At 53.6% G+C, this 19274-nt stretch overlaps 3 protein-coding genes across 7 annotated transcripts; 2 read left to right on the top strand and 1 right to left on the bottom strand.

The window, feature by feature from the left end:
* Positions 1 to 2: 2 nt before the first annotated feature.
* Positions 3 to 18760, bottom strand: PPP4C (protein phosphatase 4 catalytic subunit). 2 transcript variants are annotated; one of them, XR_006786922.1, is made up of 11 exons: positions 18621 to 18760; positions 18236 to 18402; positions 13845 to 13896; positions 13284 to 13334; positions 12966 to 13067; positions 12186 to 12359; positions 11962 to 12088; positions 10969 to 11158; positions 8437 to 10888; positions 7807 to 8006; positions 3 to 818 (listed from the first exon to the last, which is right to left on the bottom strand). XR_006786922.1 is itself a non-coding variant. In XM_045848994.1 (8 exons), exons 1-8 carry the CDS (start codon positions 18331 to 18333, stop codon positions 10759 to 10761), a joined length of 924 nt encoding a protein of 307 aa, XP_045704950.1. In that variant the 5' UTR covers positions 18334 to 18419; the 3' UTR covers positions 10522 to 10758. The 2 variants fall into 2 exon arrangements, 1 of the variants encoding a protein (XP_045704950.1); XM_045848994.1 differs by lacking the exons at positions 3 to 818; positions 7807 to 8006; positions 18621 to 18760 and having other exon boundaries at positions 10522 to 10888; positions 18236 to 18419.
* On the top strand, positions 1208 to 4775 carry YPEL3 (yippee like 3). 4 transcript variants are annotated; one of them, XM_045848996.1, is made up of 6 exons: positions 1208 to 1367; positions 1507 to 1607; positions 2043 to 2225; positions 2329 to 2372; positions 2562 to 2670; positions 4281 to 4775. In XM_045848996.1, the coding sequence occupies exons 3-6, from the start codon at positions 2109 to 2111 to the stop codon at positions 4368 to 4370; spliced, it is 360 nt and encodes a 119-aa protein (XP_045704952.1). In that variant the 5' UTR covers positions 1208 to 1367; positions 1507 to 1607; positions 2043 to 2108; the 3' UTR covers positions 4371 to 4775. The 4 variants fall into 4 exon arrangements, with proteins under 4 accessions (XP_045704952.1, XP_045704954.1, XP_045704953.1 ...); XM_045848998.1 differs by lacking the exon at positions 1507 to 1607 and having other exon boundaries at positions 1208 to 1467; XM_045848997.1 differs by lacking the exon at positions 1507 to 1607 and having other exon boundaries at positions 1208 to 1486.
* On the top strand, positions 5834 to 9623 carry TBX6 (T-box transcription factor 6). The gene is given in 8 exon segments (XM_045848990.1): positions 5834 to 6035; positions 6038 to 6329; positions 7211 to 7478; positions 7561 to 7707; positions 7945 to 8015; positions 8976 to 9049; positions 9130 to 9313; positions 9410 to 9623. Coding segments are annotated over 8 exon segments (1395 nt in total). The 5' UTR covers positions 5834 to 5890.
* Positions 18761 to 19274: the final 514 nt, after the last annotated feature.

The raw sequence follows: 19274 nt of genomic DNA, 5'->3' as shown, positions 1-19274 counted from the left end.
CCTTTTTGGAGGGTGGGGATGGGAGATCCTATTGAACTGCAATCATGGCAACCTAGGACAGTCTAAGGCCAGAGTCTGGGGCCCTAACCAGCCTGACTCACTGGTTCCACTGCATTCCAGACCCAGAGTGATACTGCACCCCATGCCAGCCTGGCTTCCACTCTCATCAGGAATGTCCCTTCAGAGCCACAGATAATCATTCCATTTTGAGGCCATTAGAGTGCAGAGCACACAGCAAGGGGCTTAACTTGCCCTTGTGGACCTCCTCACTTGGCTGCAGAGGGTGGGCATGGCTGGGACAGCTGAATTCCCAGCAACACCCATCTGCTGCCTCAGCCTTCCAACCTGCCACTCCTGTTTCCTACTCCAGAAGCTCCCCAAATTCCTCAGCCCTCTGCGGCCCTAGTATGTCACTTAATAAAGCACGAATTTCACAAACTTGTATTGACTGAACTAGGCCAGGCTGGATCCCCGGGGCACTGCAAGAAACAAAACAAGTTTAGTGTGACAGACATGTTTAAGCACACTCAGAGATGAGAAAGGGAAAGGGGGAGCCCACAGCAGACACCAACTCGGCCTGGAGGGACAGGGGCATCAGAGGAGCCTAGCAGTGGGAGAAGGTGAGGCTCAACGGTAGGAACTGGCTTGTCCCCAGGCTCTGGCGCCCAGGGTCTAACACCGGTGGCCAGCTTTAGCTCATCCATTCCAAGAGTCTGTCCCTGGTATCATGGCCAAAGCGGTGGTGAGAATCCCAACTTCGCCTCTTATCATCTGGATAATCTCGAGCAAGCTGCTACACTTCCTTGGACCTCAGTTTCCTTGTAAAATGAGAACAATAAAGCGGAAGCTGCCTCAGGATTTGCTGCGGAGACTGAGGCACGAACGGTAGGTAACGCAGATAATTTTTATTACTGTGTCCCCCGGGGGAGTGCATCCGGACACGTCCCCCTCCTAACCCCACTCCGGTCAGGTACCTCAGATACGTGCCCCTTCCAGAACCGCCGGAGGCCAGAGGGGTAACCGGACTCCGGCCCTGCGGGCTGACCCGCCGGACTGCTGGCCACAGCCGCCGCATTTCCGGGCCGGCCGGAGCGGGGAGCAGGGGGAAGGGCAGCCCAGGCCTGCGCCGGCCGTGGTGTGACGCGCCCCCTCATTTGCATGCTGTGCGCTGATTGGCCACGGCGACCGCCGGGACCAGGGGCCGACCCCCTCCCCCTCCCGCCGCAGCGACGGCAGCAGCTGGTCTCGGTGTAAACAAGTCGCGGCGACTGGGAACCAGGGCCTGGGGGGGGACGGCGCCCACCAGGAGCGCCCCCTACTCCCAGGCCAGCCACCCCGGAGGACCGGCTCCCGCGCGCCCAGGCAAGGTGAGGCCCGCATCGTCAGGGCTGTGCGTCGCCCCGCGCCCCCGCCCGCCAGTGAGGACTGCCCCCTCCCCGGCGCCCGCTCCCCACACCCGCGCCCCAGGTGAGACCCGCGGTCTCAGGTAAGTTTCCGCGCATGCAGTTACGAGTCCCTCGGCATAGAAGGCCTCGGCGTCCCTAGGCAAGAGACCTTTCCCTCTTCGGTGACCCTCCAACTTCAGTGAGGCCTCCAGCCTTCTCCAGGTGAGGGACCATCTCTCCTGGTGAACTCCCTGTACCTTAAGTGAAGTCGCCCCCTAGCTCTGCACTCCACAGTTCAGATGAGGTCCTAAAAACCACCCAATTCCCAACCCTTCCAAGCTTCCTTAAACAGAGAACTGACAGCTCATCCACTCTAAAGCCCCTTCCTCCAGTTTCAATTGCCAGGTCACCAGGGGCGAGGCTGAAAGCAGGTGGGTGACTCATCATGGGCTCCTCCTAGCCTCAGTTTCCCCACTGATGCAACTTGAGGCCTCTTCAGTGAGTCAAAACTGAGCCAGCTCTGGCCCCTGGAGAGGCTGCTGGCTCTGGGGAGAGGAGACAGCAGCCAAGTGTGACAGAGAGAGTCCCCATGGCCCTGGGCGGGGCTTCATGTGTGTGGCTGGGGTCCTGACAGTTCACTTGCTCCCTCCTTGACAGGCACTGGGCTCTCTTTGCTCCCCGTGGGCTGCTCCCCGAGTGGGGCCATTGCCTGCAGCCCCCGCCATGGTGCGGATTTCAAAGCCCAAGACATTTCAGGCTTACTTGGATGATTGTCACCGGAGGTATAGCTGTGCCCACTGCCGTGCTCACCTGGCCAACCACGACGACCTCATCTCCAAGGTAACCAGGTCACAGCTGAGGCTGGAATGGGAGGCTAGAGGGTGTGCTTGGTAGTTCTCCACCAATAACCCTGACCCCCTCCTCTCTCCCTTCCATCCTTTAGTCCTTCCAAGGCAGTCAGGGGCGTGCCTACCTCTTCAATTCTGTGTGAGTATGCGGCCTCCCTTCTTTTCTTTCCCTGACCTCTGCTGTGACCTGTGACCCATGGCATCATGCTGAGATTCCCAAAATCCCCTGGTTCAAGCAAGAAGCTAAGGACAGACACTGTTGGAGACAAGCTAGAGAGGTGGGCTTTGTGATGGGACCCTCCCTGGGACTGCCCCCATATCCCCACAGGGTGAACGTGGGCTGCGGGCCAGCCGAGGAGCGGGTGCTGCTGACAGGCCTTCATGCTGTTGCTGACATCCACTGCGAGAACTGCAAGACCACTTTGGGCTGGAAATATGTGAGTCAGTGACCTCTGACCTGAGGCTAGCCTTTGACATGACCTCACATCACAAGCAGATCATCTGATCATCTTCAAGAGTGTATAGGCCCAGCTCACACAAGTCAAACAGTCTTTCATCCCCTGACCATATTTTCTTCTCTCACATCCTGCAAAGGCTTTTAGAATTTCTCTCTGAACCCATCCCTCTCCTTACAGGCACAAGCACCCCCATTTTAGAGATGATGATACAATCAGAGTTACCATTTAATGAAGGCTTATTGCTATACACTACTATGTGCTCAGCATATACCATTATCTCATTCAGTCTTTACAACAATCCTGTAGGTAGAGTCTGTTATTATCTTCACTTTACAGAAGAAAGGCCCAGAGATGTTAGGTAACTTGCCCAAGGTCACACATCCAGCAAGAAACAGAATAGGGACCAGAATTCTACCTAGTTTTGTTTTTAACTCTAAATCCTTGACCCTGACTTCTGTTACCATTCAGAGGATCAGAAACATGCCCAAGACCCCACAGCAACACAGAACTTGGGCCTCCTTTTCCACTGCCCTCATTGCCACTACTGCTGTCCAGGATCTGATTTCACTACTCTGAGTCTCATTTCCTTATCTGGCAGTGGAGGATAAAGCCACTACCTGGCACCCAAGATTGTTATGGGGATCAGATTAGATGCAACAAAAGAAGATGCTCTTGGGAAACTGCAGTTGCTTGGAGCTATGGTGCCTTGGTGATGTGGATGTCCCAGGCAGAGACAGGCAGACGGCCCTGACCTGAGTTCACCCCTGGTTTTGCCACAGATTTGCCTTGTGTCCCTGCACAGGTGACTTGGCTTCTCTGTACCTCTGTAAAATAAAGAGGTGGCCAGTTTAGAAGTCAGAAACCTAAATGCTTGCAGGGCCAGCACTTTTTTGCACTGTGGATCTGTAAAAGGGGTAACATAGATTGGGGAGGGGAGGGGCAGTCTGTGCCATGCTGGAGTGAGCATGGCCTGCCTATAGGCTAGTATTTCAAAGTTTTGGGGGGTTTTTTAAAAGATCTTATTTACTTCTAGATAGAGGGAAAGAAGGAAGGGAGAAAGAGAGGAAGAGAAACATTGATGTGCAAGAGAAATATCCACCAGTTGTCTCCCACATGCCCCCAACTGGGGACTTGGCCCATAACCCAGGCATGTGTCCTGACTGGGAATTGAACCAGTGACCTTTCACTTCACAGGCCTGCACTCAATCCACTGAGCCACATCAGCCAGGGCTCAAAGTTATTTTTATTAAACTCTCTGCTGGGCAAGCAAAACACACATGTAGGCCAATATTGGCCCTCAGGCTACCAGTTTGTAATCCTTGGATTTTGTAGAAATTTCTATGTCATCATTGTTGGAGCCAACATTAGTACTTAAAAAGTACCCATGATTCAAAGAGTTCTATCTGTCCTGTTAGTGAGAAACTCTGCCCTGGCACTTACCAGCTCTATGTCTGTGGGCAGGTGGTTTGGCTTCTCTGGGTGACAGTTTTCTCATATATGAATAGGGCTAGTCATTATCTATGCCCCAACCCCTATCCCTGTGGGTAAGGCCCTTCCTCTAGGGATGACAGCCTCTCCCCTCCTTTCAGGAACAGGCCTTCGAGAGCAGCCAGAAGTACAAAGAGGGGAAGTACATCATTGAACTCAACCACATGATCAAAGACAATGGCTGGGACTGACCCCTACTCTTTCCGCATGTGGCTCCAGCCCGGCTTGGCCGCCAGGGGGCGCCACTGGCTTCCCTTTGCTGCCAGAAGGGAGCTTTGGACCCTCAGAGCCCCTGCGGAGGACGGATCCAGCTCCTGTACTTATATTTTACTGCATGCACTGTGACCTTGGGGGGAGATCAGAAGGTGGAAGACCACCCCCGCCCCCTACCTCCCTGCGATCTGGCTGGCTTGGATCTCATTTTTTAACCTCTTCCTGCCCTGCCTATCCTATAGATACGGCCTGTGTACTGTTTTCAGAGCCCAGTGCACCATCTGCCCTGTGAACTCCTCCCACTGGGCCCCTCTTACCGCACGCGTGTCTGCTCCCCTTGTTCTGTAGCATTTGTATATAATAAAACAATGGAGTGGAGACAGCCCCAGGCTCCTGTGGAATCGAAAAGGGGGATCTCAAGTGCAGATTCCTGCCTCTATAGACCCGTTCCGTTCTGAGCCCCAGTGAGGCAGCCGGTAGGCACCTCGGGCAAAGGTGGCTGGCTGCGCTCCAGGGGCCTGGCTGCAGTCATCTGTAGGACACAGGAGAGGTCGTGATTCACACGCCTACTCTGGCTCAATAGACCTTGACCTCAGCTGATCTGCGTCTTAGCTTGAGCGTTTTGCTACCACCCAGGGGCAACTCTCCGACTACAACTTCCAGTGGCCCCAGCAGCATTTCTCGATCTTCTCCGCACCCGAATGGGCACTGGGCCTTCTGGGAAGTGTAGTTCCCAGGGTTCCCCAGCACAGGACCTTCTGTGAAGCTCAGGCGCCAGCCAGTCAGACTGTAGAGCTGTGGGCACATCTAAACTTTTGAGACTTGGATGAGGGTGAAGAATGAGAACCAAGAAGGACGTCAGCGTTCCGCTTTTGGCTGCGGACTCCAGTGTCCTGTGTACTAATATGCTCAGGCTGCGTGCCTCCAGCCCTGCTCTTGCCTTCTAGTCATGCTTGTCCCTCCACTCCCCCGTCCTCCAAGTGAATGAGAGGTGGGGAGAAGGAGGTGGGTCACCTGCCAGAAAAGTCTAAGGCGCCACGGTCTGCCCCAGGAACTCCAGGCTCCAACTCAGGATCCAGTAGCTTCCAGGCTCCAGGAACTCCAGGGAGTTCCAGGGAACTCCCGCCCCTTCAGTAGCTTGTTCCTAGCTGGGGCTCCCCCCGTGGGAACGGGGACCAGCTGGCCGGAAGCGCCAAACTGCGTCCCTGTCCAAGCCCCAGGGATCAATCAGGCCGAGGAGTTAATTATGTAATGAGGGGGCAGGGGGTCGAGGCTAATGTAGCCTTGGGGGGAGGGGTGAAAAGGAGCGTACCCAGGTATCCGGCCCCCTCTGGGACCCCTTCCAGGCCCCAGGGGTCTCCACCCCAGCCCAATTCCAGGGCCTCAAAGAGGGAGGGGCTGTGATGCTGGGTCTGGAGGGGGCTGAGCTGCAAGCTATAAAGCAGAGTATCTCTCAGCACCAGGGAACTCTAGGCAGTGTGTCCTGAGGCCAGACTCCATGTATCATCCAAGAGAGTTGTACCCCTCACTGGGGACCAGCTACCGTCTTGGGCCCCCCCAGCCAGTGGCCGATTCCAGCTTCCCGCCTGCCCTGGCTGAGGGCTACCGCTATCCTGGTGAGCTTTGGGGTTAGCTCCTTTGTAGGGATTTGGGGGAGGTGCTGTGACCCTGGGCTGGCTCCTCATTCTCTCCCCATCTTCAGATTTGGACACTCCCAAACTGGATTGCTTCCTCTCGGGTATTGAGGCTGCTTCCCGCACCCTGGCTGCTCCTCCACCGTTGCCCCCACTGCCCCCAGCCCTGGGCACTGAGCCATCTCCCCCAGCCACAGAGGCCCTTCATTCACTCCCTGGAGTCAGCCTGAGCCTGGAGAACCAGGAGCTGTGGAAAGAGTTTAATTCCGTGGGAACAGAGATGATCATCACCAAAGCTGGGAGGTGAGGTCAAACGACCCAGCACATTTCTGGTGGGGGCCTCTAGGGAAATGCAATTTCTGGTGATGGGGCTAGGTTTAAGGATTTCTAGGGGGGCTAGAGCTCTGCCTAAGTTCAGAATGTGACTGTGGCCTGGGTTACTGAGTGACTGGATCAGACGTCATGTTATGGGGAGTCTGTTTAGTCTGTGGCTGGTTTAGAGACCAACCTATAGCAAGGGTCATAGGTCAGTCTGGGCCATGGTCAGAAAGTCTGGCTGGGTTATAACTTAGATGGTCAGTCTGTGGCTAGAGTTGGGGTTCAGACTATGACTAAGGTCAAGGGCCAGCCATTAACCAGCATCAGGGAAATCTGGCTAGGATCAGGGTTTGTCTGTATGTGACTAGGTCCAGGGTCACCCTGGTGGCAAGAATATGCTCAGTGTGTGGCCTTGGTTGGAGTGGAGGGGTCTTTATCTAGGCCAGGAGCTCAGGCCTAGCATGGTATCTTCTACCCAATGAAAGCAGGGCTTCCCCCACCCCACCCCACCCCCGCCCCCAAGCAAGTTTGTCCAGCAGCTATAGATTCTGGTGCTGGTTATCAGGCGAGGAGGCTCCTAGCAAGATTTCCAGGGAAAAAGAGTGTCACCCCTGCTTCTGTGAATGGATTTTGAGGAGTCAGGAGTCCGAGCTCTGACCCCGGTCAGATCATCTAACCTGTCTTTTGTGTTTCCTGTCTATAAAAGTGGGATGAAATAAGCTTCCAGACCCTGCCCTCAGGTCTAACTCCAGCTTGAATGTTCTCTGACAAAACTCGGAGCTGGTGGCCCTGTTCCCTTGCTGGTGTTGTACCTGCCTCTGGCTGGTGGGTTGCTCCAGCCCTCTCCTATCTTCTCCCCTATCCAGACGTATGTTCCCTGCTTGCCGAGTATCAGTCACTGGCCTGGACCCTGAGGCCCGCTACCTGTTCCTTCTGGATGTGGTACCAGTGGATGGAGCTCGCTACCGCTGGCAGGGTCGGCGCTGGGAGCCCAGTGGCAAGGCAGAGCCCCGCCTGCCTGACCGTGTCTACATTCACCCTGACTCTCCTGCCACGGGTGCTCACTGGATGCGGCAGCCTGTGTCATTTCATCGTGTCAAGCTCACCAACAGCACACTGGACCCTCATGGCCACGTGAGGCCCATGCTGGAACCCCAGGGTGGGGGGTGGGCGTGGGGCCCAGGGCAAGGGGTCACTCCTGTTTCTTCCCTCCCAGCTGATTTTGCACTCCATGCACAAGTATCAGCCCCGCATACACCTAGTGCGGGCCGCCCAGCTTTGCAGCCAACACTGGGGGGGTGTTGCCTCCTTCCGCTTCCCTGAGACCATGTTCATCTCTGTGACAGCTTACCAGAACCCACGGGTGAGTGACCCTGCCTGAGGGGGAGTGTTTCTTGTCTTGTGTTGGTGGTGGCCTATATATATATATATATATATATAGCATGCCCTTAAAGAGACTTACTCAAAATCAAGGTCACACTGTAGTCACTGGCAGAGCAGGTACAGCCCGGAAAATAAGGACCCCGACGTCAGCAGGGGTGGTGGGTGGTGGCACTCTGCCCAGGCTGCAGGAGCTTTGACTCTGAATGTATGCCCCCAGATCACACAGCTGAAGATTGCAGCCAACCCCTTTGCCAAGGGTTTCCGGGAGAATGGCAGAAACTGTAAGAGGTGGGCACCATTCATTCATTCACTCATTCATTCGACAAATGTTTATTAATTGTCCACTATGTGCCAGACACTTTATTCATTCATTGATTCAACAAATACTTATTTAGCACCTACTATGTGCCAGGCACAGTTCTAGGCACAATAGCTCCTTCAGTAAATAGGACAAACCAAAGCCCTGTCCTTATGGAATACTCCAATGGGCATATATTAGGGATAAGTTCTAAAGATAAAAGAAATAAAACAAGGAAGACAGGAAGAACTGGAATAAGATATTAGCTAAGACGCCTGGAAAGGCCTCACTGAGAAGAGACATTTGAGAAAACACCTGAGGGAAGTATGGAAGGGAGCCGTGTGGACATTTAGGAACAGCATGCCAGGGAGTGGAACCAACATGTGCAAGGGCCCTGCAGTGGGAACATACCTGTGCTGTGGCTGGAGTGAAGTGAAGTGACAGAAGTGAGGTTTAGTTAGGACCTTGGCTTTTATTCTGAGTACAGCCCGAGCTGGCCCTCGCCCTCAAAGCAGAAGAGACAGACATTAATCAAAAGATTACCCTAACAAATTTAACAGTGTAACTTGACAAATGTTATCAGGGAGGGTATGGTATGTGGGAGGTCAGAGGACTTCTTGGGGGGAAGTTATACATGAACTGAGACAAGGATGAGTTAAGCAGGTGAAGAGGGGCCAGAAAAGGGGCCTGAAAGGCAGTTGAGATGGCCAGAGAGAGAAAGGTGGGATGAGCCTAGCTGCTTTGGAAGGTTTCCACTGATTCTAAATACAATAGGAAACCATCAGGAAGTTCTAAGTGTGGAATAAGTCCCACCTCTGCTACTTTCTAGTCATTGAATTCTGTGGCCTTCAGTTCCTTCCTCTGTAAAATGGGTATAATAAAAAAACTTAATAGGGTCCCTGAGAGGGTGAATGCCTGGCACCTGGTGCTATTATCATTGTACTTCCCAGGGAGCGAGACGCTCGTGTTAAGAGGAAACTTCGAGGCCCAGAGCCAGTAGCTACAGAGGCCTGTGGGAGTGGAGGTGAGTAGTCCCAATAGCGATGGGGCCAAGCCTCAGATGCTGATCCTCCTTAGCCGAACCTGTTTCTTCCACCCCCCTAGATGCACCAGGTGGCCCCTGCGATTCCACACTGGGTGGAGATATTCGTGAGTCAGATCCAGAGCAGGCCCCAGCTCTCAGGGAAGCTGCCCCTGCCCCAGCTCCTCCATGTGGTAGCTCCAGTGCTGAGGCCTACCTTCTGCACCCTGCAGCTTTCCATGGGGCTCCCAGTCACCTCCCAACCAGGTGAGTGGGACAAAGGCACAGGACTGGGTTGTTCTAGCTTGGGGGTGGGTGGGTGGATGGGTCCCTCACCTGTCCTGATACCTTTCTCCACTTCAGGAACCCCAGCTATCCTCAGGCTCCAGACTCTGGGTGCCCTGCGCCCTACTCAGCTGCATCCCTAGAGCTGCAGCCTGGGCCAGGAGGCTCAGGATACCTAGCAGCTGCACACCCAGCATCCTTTGCCTCCCATTTCCTCCAAGGGGGTCCCTTGCCCTTACCCTACCCTGAGCCCGGGGCCTACCTCAATATGGGCTCCAAACCTATGTACTGAGCCATTGCTAGCCCCTCTGCCTCCCTCCCTCAGTTGTCCACCACAAACTTTCAGTTCCCTTCCCCCAGACCTATAGCTCCCTCACTTCCACTGGCCCCACCCCCCACACCAAATGGCTGCCTTGGGCCTCTTCCACCCCACTTCACACTTTGACTTCATTCCCACCCCCTCTGGCTTCAAAGCTCTGGCTAAGCTGCTGGGAGTCCAGCTGGGGCCAGCTTCCCCTTCCCGACTTTCACCTCTGTGTGAATAGAGGGAGGCTCTGCCTGGCCAAATGGGGCCCTGGGCCAGCACTACCCACGCCCCGGCTTCACCCTGGGGCTCAGCTAGCCATATCTCCTGGCCCCGGTGTGAGCCACACCAATCTGTTCTCAGGAACAGAGTATTTTTGCTAATAAAACTGAAAAGACATCAGTGCTCTGGAAACATTGGGCTAATGGTGTTTGGCCCTGGGAGGGACTGGGTAAGCAAAGGTTTTTGTGGGGAGACCCCCACCCCAATCTAGACTTGCCATTTTTCCAGATGCTTGATCTTGTGCACATGAGCAAGTCCACCTGCTCTGGGCCTGGCTCCTCTTCAAGAAAATGGCAGAATCAATGTCCTGAGACACTCATTGTTTTCAGAATAGGACTGTCTCGCAGAACACGGCCCTCTACCTAGAACTGTCAGTGGATGGGGACCAGGAGGCTCCACGCAAGTAAAGTGGCCTGAGCCTCACCTTCCTGTGGAAACCAAGGCTCTAGGGCAGTCAAGGTCCAGGTGTGCATCCTGGTCCCAGGCTGGCATCTCTACCACCCCCAATCAAGTCTGACACAAACCCAAAGACCATATTTCTTCTATTAGAATTTTTTCTTTTTCTCAAAATTTTTATCTAAAAACAAACAAACAAACAAAAAAAAAGAAAAAACAAAAATTATTGGAAACTTCATGGTTCAGGTGGGGAGAAAGGAGAGGAGGAGCATGGAGCGGCGGCTCCGAGCCTCTCCAGAGAAAGTCCTCACCATCGAAGTGCCCTCTGCGGGGAGAGCAGAGCTGGGGGCAGCCCTCCATGCCCAGCCTCCATCTGAAGAAGAGGGTAGCGTCACAGTGGTCCAAGGGCCAGAGGGGCTGGAGGGGGAGGGCAGGGACCAAAGGGTCACAGGAAGTAGTCGGCCACAGGCTTCTTGGAGGGGATGCCCCGTGTCTCTTGGGGAGCGGCCTCAAAGATGATGAAATCTTTCTGGAGATGCTCATCCAGCTCCAGGATGGCTGCCACGTTCCCACAGCTATGGTCAGAGAGCAGCAGTTAGTGTGTGTCGGCTGAGGTCCCCACCCCCACTGTGACCTCCTGACCCACGCAGCTCACCGGTAGCAGTAGTTGGGTGCCGACCACACAGTGAGCACAGTCTCATTGAAGTGCCACTTGTAACCTTCCATCACCAGCTGGTGGGCACGGCAGATCATGTCAATGTCGTTGGCTGCATTGAACTGAGCCACCACGTCACTGCCAAATAGGTAGCCAGCCCCACGGGGGCTCACACCCCAGCCTGTTGTGTCTGAGGTAAATGAAGGGAGAGATGTCCCTCAAGGCTTCTCTGATGGCCCTCTGCCCTTCGAAGAATATCCTGTCCTCCCTCCCCCAATCAGCCCTGTGGGGCAAGAGGACACGGCCTAAATCTGTTCAGGGGGCAGGGGGTGTCCTGAGGGACAGGAAGCAAATGTTGAAGCAGGTAAGTTCCAATGAAGAAAGACTTTCCTGGTAGTTGGAGCCACCTCATAGTCACAGTGACTGTGCAACTTACTGTCCAACTAGACACAGGAGAGCGAAAGGAGGTGCTCCTGAGAACCACACCGGCACAGCAGGTGTGCACAAGGGCTGTCTAGGAGTAGTAAGAGGGTGGTCGGGCACGGCCGTGAGGTGGAGGCTGTCTGCGGTACAGCACAAGGAGCTCTGGACTGGGACCTAGGATACCTGACTTTTAATCTCAGCTTTGCTCTATACCAGCTGGGGAACCCCACAAAATGAGGAGTTCTCAGGGGTCTACCATTCCAGGTATCTGATCTCTACAGAAACCCCTGTACAAACAGAGCGCCAACAGTTTTTTCAAATAAGTCTCTAATATACAGGCCTAATTCCATCAGAGCTCAAAATGCCCAGCCTCCCACATTCCTGCTCTGAGGGTGTCAGCCAGTCCCCAAGTCAAGCACGGACACCAGTGAAGACCAGCCTGTTCTACTCTTCTTACAACTTACCTGGCCTCACCGTCCCTTCAAGGTACTTGTTTTAACCAAAGGGCTCCCTTAGTCTCTTGCCAAACTAAGGGTAAAGCTCGGCTGTCCCTGCCCCACCTGCCCTCACCTTCAGGATCAGACCAGAGCAGGTCACACATGGGACCATCGTGAGGCACCTCTTGCTTTCGGTCAATTGTCCGGATCTGGTCAAGGGTCTGGATGGAGGGGGAGAGGCCCCCGTGCACACAGAAGATCTACAGGGGAGAGCAAAGCGGGAGAGTGGGGAGGCTGAGGCCCAGCGCCCTTCTCACCCCTCCTACCAACCTCCATGGAGCACTGTGGCCAGCCTACCTTGCCATCGATGATGGCCGACAGGCTGAGGTAGTCAAAGATCTCAGTGCAGTAGCGCCACACGGTCACCGAGCCATATTTGCGCAGGCACTCGTCATAAAAGCCGTAGACCTGGGTGATCTGACGGCTCTCATGGTTGCCCCGGATCAGGGTGATTCGGTCAGGATAGCGAACCTGGACGTAACCACCAAGCCAGGGCTGGGGTCACGGCTCTGTCCTTTCCTCCTAATCTCCTCCCATCTGCAAGCCCCACTCCATCCTCATCACCACCACCCTGCCCCAGACTGATGTCATCTCTTGTATGAATGGTGTTGCACCCACCTCACAGGCTCCCAGTCCCTCCTCCAGAGAATACAAAGCTGACCCCCCGCCCCCCACCCCGTCAACTACAGACCTAATGACTCCTCCTTTACCTACAAGATAAGAGACCAAGTCCTAAGCAAGACATTCAAGGCGCTTTGTCATCTGGCCCCTTACAACCACTCCCACCAGTGGATGCTGTATCCTGGTGAACTCAACCCCTTGTCACTTGCTGAACACAGAGCCTTTATTCCCTCCCCCTACAATGCCGCTCCTCTGACCTCATCCTCTAGGGGCCCAATCACATGGCCCCAAGTCAAGGAAAGCTTCTGTGACCACCCTGCCAAGCAGAATCTGTCATCACCAGCAGCACAGCTCAGAGTTGGGGGTGGATGAAGCAGGAGAGGAGGGCGAAAAGGATGCAGACTGGTCAGGCCTGAGGTGGCCCAGGTTTGGGCTCCAGAAGACAGCAGTTCCCACCTTAAGTGCCAGCAGCAGGAGGAACGTTTCAACACTGTAGAAACCACGATCCACAAAATCCCCCATGAAGAGGTAGTTGGTCTCAGGGACGTCGCCACCCACCTGGGGGGAGGGAGAAGGTTCTGCTTGGTCCTAAACTGTCCCCTACTCCCCACTGTGGCCCGTTTTCAGTCAAGTTGAAGCCCTTCTCCCACAAAGGGCCCACCTAACTAGAGGCCTCTTGCCCCCATTCCACTCACCAAATTCAAACTCTCCCTCTCAAAGGGCCCTTCCAGTCAACCCTCCAGGTCATCCTCCCCAGTCTTTACCCACACTCACTCTGAACAGCTCCTTGAGGTCATAGAATTGTCCATGAATGTCACCGCATACCTGGGAAGTGAGAAGGTAGATGGGACCTCAGTCTGAAAGCTTCTGCTCCTGGGCACTATCTTCAAATTACCACTCTTGGCTAAACCTCTATTCTCAGGGCCCAAAATCTACTCTCCCACTCCAGGTAGCCTGGTCTGGATCAACCTCCACCCCACATTGAGTGCCAAGTATTCCCTGGGCAAGAGCTAGAGCCAGGTCTTTCCAGCTGGACCTCCACTCCTGGAGGACCTGGCCCTTTCCCTGCTCCCCTTAAGGTACCCAGAATGAAGTTACTAATAACAACACATAGGAACACATGGCATAGAATCACTCGCCAAATTAAAAGCCGTTCTGCCCTGACCAAGCATATCCCTCCAACAAATCAAAAGACCCTTCCCAAAACATGCATTTCTTATAGTGAGGGTCCCTTGAACATGGGGCTCCCGAGGATGAGAGAGCCCAAAAGACTACTGGGAGTGCATTTGTGCCTAAAAGACCTAGCCAGGCTCTGGAGGGACAGAGAGTACTCACTGTGACAGGCGAATCCACCCTCTGCACGTTGCTCTCCTCTACCAAGATCTCTCTGGAGACAGAAGACCAGGGTCACCACAGCCAGGCCAGGCCAGGCCAATCCCTGACCTTCTTTTATGGGGGGATGGGAGGGTATGCGCCAGTCCCTGAACCTCTATAAGGCAGGAGTGAGGTGTGCAATTTCTCCAGGACAGGCTGACCATGGCCCCCACTGCTCTCAACACCCATGGTTCCCCTACTGTCAACAGGCCAAAGCCCAAACACTTGTTCCAGGTTTCAAAGCCCTCCCGAGTGGGCTGGGATTTTCCCAGCCTTGACCACCCCCCAACCTCTCTGCTCCCTTTCATGCATCCAGTACTCCCAAAAAACAGATCTCCTCTCCCACAGAGCCCTCTGCTCCCGCTGCTCCCTCAGCCTGGAGTGCCATGAGGCTGTGCCCCTGGCTGAGCACTTACAGTCCCTCTCTGCCCATCACAGGGGGCTGCCCCAAGTCTGTCGGAAGGCATACAGGCACCTGTCCTGGGCAGGCCAGTCATCAAAGTAATCTTCAATGTGAAACAGTGTTGCTACTTTTTCACTACTTATTTAGAGAAGTGAGGACTTCGTCCTTTCACCTCTCCTTGCAGTACAGTCTACTTCTATCTCAGTGAGCATGACACAAAACCACTGTCAGGTTCAGACATCCAATTTAAGAAGTACCGTTATTCCCAGATTTTATCCTCAATGATAACAGCAGCAGTGAACATTCTAGTTCACACCACGTGCCAAGCTGCAGTAAGAGCTTTGCATGGATGATGCATGCAATCGAACCACGCCCTCAAAGGCAGGTACTGTGATCATTCCCACTTCTCAGATGAAGAAAATGGTTAAAGTCATATAGGTGGGACTTGTACCAAGGCAGCCTGGCTCCAGAGTATGGAGCTCTTTCATCAGGCCACTCTGATGTGGTCCAGGCACTTGCTCAGCCCTCACTCTTTCTGCGTCTCCTCCCACTAGAGGAGGCCCCTCTCAACTCAGGGTTTCCTCCCCTGTCCCTCAGGGTGCTCTTCATAACAAAGGCAGCTTCAGGGAGGTGTGCTTTGGCTTTCTGGGAATGGAAGAAGGCACTGGCTGTAGTCTCAGGGGTCACGGAGAACCAGGCGCTCCCACCTGCACTACAACTTGTGCTGAACATCCTTTATACTGCTTATTATAACCTTTCCAACTGACTTGGGAGGCTTCTTTTCACCCTCATCTAACAAATGAAGAAACTGAGGCTTAGAGAAAAAAGGGGCAGGATCAAGGTCCCAAGGCTGAAGGAGTGTCTGAATTGAAATCCAGGAGCCCAACTGCCTGAGAATTTATGCCAGCCCCTTCCACACTACAGGTCAAAACCCCACCCTAGTGCTAGTAAGGCCCCAGCGTGGTCTGGAGGAACCAGACCCAGGCCCAGCCTCCGACCCCATGCCCGTCACTTGCAGCAAGCACATCACCAGCCCCCTCAAGGCTCACACCTGCTCACCTTTACTTCCACAACTAACATGACTTTCGTAACTGCTTACCAAAGTGCCAGGGCCTGTCCCTGGATATGAAGAATGTCACTGAGTTTCACAATGGTGTCAAAGACTTGGAGAGGTAAAATGACTTGACCAGGGTCATACTGTTCATAGAGATGGAATTTATATTGAGGACCACCTGATTCAAAACACTCTACTCTTCAGCCCCGGCTGGGTCACTCAGTTGGTTGGAGCATCATCCAATACACCAAAAAGGCTGTGAGTCTGATCCCCAGTCAGGACACGTACGGGAGGCAACCCATGTTGCTCCACCACATCAATGTTTCTCTTTCCCTTCCTCTCTCTCAAAACCAATAAATATATCTTTGGGTAAATATTAAAAAAAAAAAAAGTCCCACCCTTCAAATATGCTGACTTTTTAGGCTCACACACTTCAGGCCACCGTAATTCCCAGGGTTTGAGTCTGCATGCCCACTGAGCAAGCTGAAGTTCTTGACACTACCGGCCTTGGTCTGGGTCCTGGGTGGGTCCCCAGGAGGCACCATGGCCAGGTGCTAGAACTGGCCCTTCTTCCGACTGGGCCTGGGATGACAGTGGCTAACTCAGGCCTCAGTCTAGTACCTCCTAGCTCCATCTCAGTTTCAGCTGGGCAGAACCTTCCCACACCAGCTCTCTGTAACTGCCCACTAGTTCTCACACAGCCCAAATGTCTCTGCCTGGCTGTCCATGAGCATGGAGTACGGTAAAAGACCTGGATCCAAAACCAACCTCCCCTCCAACCAGCTATGAGACTGGGGGCAAGACATTATCCTTTCTGAGGCTTGGTTTTCTCTTCTGTGAAATACTTAACCCTGCCCCGCCTATTCACTGGGCTGCAGCAAAGAACAATGGGGAATATATATATATATATATATATATATATATATATAAAATCACTTCTCTGTTAGTCTGAAAACTCCACCATGCTACACAAACATTAGCTAACATCACCGCCAAACTGACCAAGGTCCTGTAGGGGGAGATAAGACTTTTGGGAAAAAGAATGGTGCCAGGTAGCAATTGGTTTAAGTTCCTAAAAATGCCCATCGAGACAGAGGAAGCAAGCAAAACATGGAAAAGCCACAGACAAGCATTTAAAAAGACTTTGCCTGTTCACCAAACCCATGCAGGGAGCTACAGGTCTGGGGTGTGATGGGGGTGGGGGTGAAGCCAAGCAAAGAGCCTGACGGCCACAAGTTCAGAGCACAGCTGTGTCACTTTCTCTCTGGGTGACCTCCGTCAAGTCACTAGGATTCTAGGAGTCACGGCCTCCCGTTCTGTAAAACGGAGCAAGCAATTCTAGCCTCACAAGATTGCTGCAGGGAGAAAATGGGTAGAAAATCTTTGCCAGGACAAAGCCACACTAACAGCTGTTTGGGCCTGTTGTTCAATAAATATAGGGTAGTTCTGCTGGCTCTTTTCTCACAATTCTCCAGCCTGTGGAAGCCAGACAGACAGTGCCTCAGAGGAGGCAGATAACTGGTCTCCTCACTGATGCCCACATATCTTGGGGTCTCTACTCCTACTGTCATTCTGCTTGGAATGCCTTCCTCACTGGCCCTGCTCCCATTAGCTTTCCAAATTATTTTCATCTTTCAAGGCCACCTTCTCCTAGAAGCCTCCCCTGGCGTCTTCAGTCCATATCAGCATACCAGTATTACACTCTTTCTACACAGTACTGTAATGATAACAACTTCTAACGATTGTTGTGCACTTACACTGAACAAAAGCACTATGCTAACCTCATCCCAAGCCCTAACTTAGTTGACTATAATCATCTTATTAAGTACTATTACTCCCACTTTGCAGATGAAAAAACTGAGTTTCAGAGACCTCAAGATCACCAATACAGCTTCTAAGTTGCAGAGCTCAGATTCTGACCTATAGCCATGAGATTCCAAAGCCTGGGATTTTTTTTTTTTAACTTTTACCCAAGGATATGTTCATTGATTTTTTTAGAGAGGTAGGGAGAGAGTGAAAGGGCGGGCGGGGGTGGTGGTGGCATAGATAGATAGATAGATAGATAGGGAGTAAAAAGTGTGGATGGGTTGTCTCCTATACATACCCTGACTGGGGACTGAAACTGCAACCTACCCTATGTATGTGCCCTGATCAGGGATCAAACCCACAGTGTTTTGGTGTTCCGGACAATACTCCAAATAACTGAGCCACTCAGCCAGGGCCAAAGCCTGAGATCTTAATCACTACATCATCCTACTTCCCACAGAACTCTTGAGTTGGGCCTCCCTCTTTATGATGCTTAATTCCACTCTGGCTTACTTTCTACCACGTCTTAGGCGCGCACATTGATCCAACCCCACCGTGCATTACAGCTTGAAAAGGACAGAACACGGAGTAATTGGCTTCGGACTCCATCCCCTATTTGCTGGTTGACTCTTAACATGAGTCCTCATCTGTAAAATGGGAACAATACTACCCAACTTTAAGGGTTGTTGCTGAAATTAAAAGTACTTTATAAACCACAGTCTTTAGCTTTTCTGCCTTGAACTTCTGTTCTTGCTGTCACCCCCTTTTTTCATCTTATTCCTCAAGGCCTACCCCCGAAGTTCAGATCCTCCAAAAATCCTTTGCCTGTTACCCCAACCGATAGGGTTGTTTCCCTGAGTTTAACTACTTTCCCTAACTTCGCCGAAAACACATTACCTAAAACTTTAAGTGTCTTTACCCAGGGCCGTCTTCCCCCTACAGGCTGGTTGCTCTTCGAGGGAAGTGGCCCTAGTCTGCTCTTTTCTGGGAATGTTTCCAGGATGAGCCAGGCCCAAGGTTCTCGGCTGGATAGGCCCTAGCCAGAACCCCTGGGCAGCGGAACCCCTTCCCCACGGCCGGGGGACTCACCGGGCCTTGGCGCACAGGGCCTTGACTTCGCTCTCCTTGATGAGCTCGCAGCGCCGCAGCTGCTCGATCTGCCGGTCCAGGTCGCTGATCTCCGCCATGGCCCAACCCCTCCCCCGGCGCGGGTCAGAGCCGGGGCCACCGCCCCCTCCGCACCGCACAGGGGTCTCCTGGGAAAGGTGACGACGAGCCGGGATAAGAATGTCCCTACGGGGTCCCAGGGTTTAGAGCGGGCTGGGGGAGGGGGCAACTATTTTGAGCTGGGCCGCCCCCCTCCCCCAGCCTCTCCTCACAGCGTCCCACCGCCCTTCCTGCCGCCTGCTAACTCCCATCGAACCCCGCGGTCCCGCGCTAGGGACGGTGGCCTACAGGGGTCTCCGACTATTACCGCCGCTGTGACTTCGGCTCCGGCTCGCCGGCTCCCTGCCTTCCTACTTCCCTCAGCTTTGCGCCGCCGCCACAGCCGCTTCTACTTCCGGCCCCGCCGCGGCAGCAAAGGGAGTGCAGTTCCGCCGCGCGTCGGATGTGGCGTCATACACACCCTCCCCGTCCCACGCCGCGCCCTTAACCCCACCGCTCGAGCCTAAGAACGGTACGGAGCCGGAGGAACCGGATGTCAGCCCCTTGCGGACGCAAGTTATTGTGGGCCAGGCGGATTGTCGCTCTGAGGTCTGAGACACCCTAGCCGAGTCACCTCCAGGCTCTAGGAAACTCAAGCTTAGCCGGGGCTCTCTGCCTTGTAACTTTCTGCCACACGTTTACCTGTTTTAGGCGGCCTCCCCCATTACAGTCTCTGAGGAATGGAACTTTGGTTCACCCTTGCAGTCCCACTGCTTAGAACAAAGCCTGGCACAATAGGCATATATAAGTAGTTATTTAATGAATGAAGGGGTATCAGCCTAATTCTCTCTCCATTGCCACAAAAAAAATCTCCGCCAGGACCTCTGAAGTTAGAGGCAGAAAGGAGTGCACCAAGCTTATGCCTCAGTCAACATGGCCTACCAGATTACAGAATGGTCCCCTTGATAACCATAAATTGCTT

The sequence above is a fragment of the Phyllostomus hastatus genome, unplaced genomic scaffold (genome assembly GCF_019186645.2).
Source record: "Phyllostomus hastatus isolate PE091 unplaced genomic scaffold, TTU_PhHast_1.1 phas_contig_64, whole genome shotgun sequence".
NCBI lineage: Eukaryota > Metazoa > Chordata > Mammalia > Chiroptera > Phyllostomidae > Phyllostomus > Phyllostomus hastatus.
The sequence above is the reverse complement of the archived record's forward strand: the minus strand, read 5'-3'. Positions and strand labels throughout refer to the sequence as shown.

What these genes read in the sequence shown, in the direction of transcription:
- PPP4C (XM_045848994.1), bottom strand. Translation starts at nt 18,333, where the DNA reads ATGGCGGAGATCAGCGACCTGGACCGGCAGATCGAGCAGCTGCGGCGC. An exon ending in TCCTGCTGCTGGCACTTAAG is followed by an intron (nt 12,360 to 12,965) that starts GTGGGAACTGCT and finishes GGTTACGTCCAG; the next exon opens with GTTCGCTATCCTGACCGAAT. An exon ending in GCTCTGGTCTGATCCTGAAG is followed by an intron (nt 11,159 to 11,961) that starts GTGAGGGCAGGT and finishes CATTTACCTCAG; the next exon opens with ACACAACAGGCTGGGGTGTG.
- YPEL3 (XM_045848996.1), top strand. Translation starts at nt 2,109, where the DNA reads ATGGTGCGGATTTCAAAGCCCAAGACATTTCAGGCTTACTTGGATGAT. An exon ending in GCCTACCTCTTCAATTCTGT is followed by an intron (nt 2,373 to 2,561) that starts GTGAGTATGCGG and finishes ATATCCCCACAG; the next exon opens with GGTGAACGTGGGCTGCGGGC. An exon ending in CCACTTTGGGCTGGAAATAT is followed by an intron (nt 2,671 to 4,280) that starts GTGAGTCAGTGA and finishes CCCTCCTTTCAG; the next exon opens with GAACAGGCCTTCGAGAGCAG.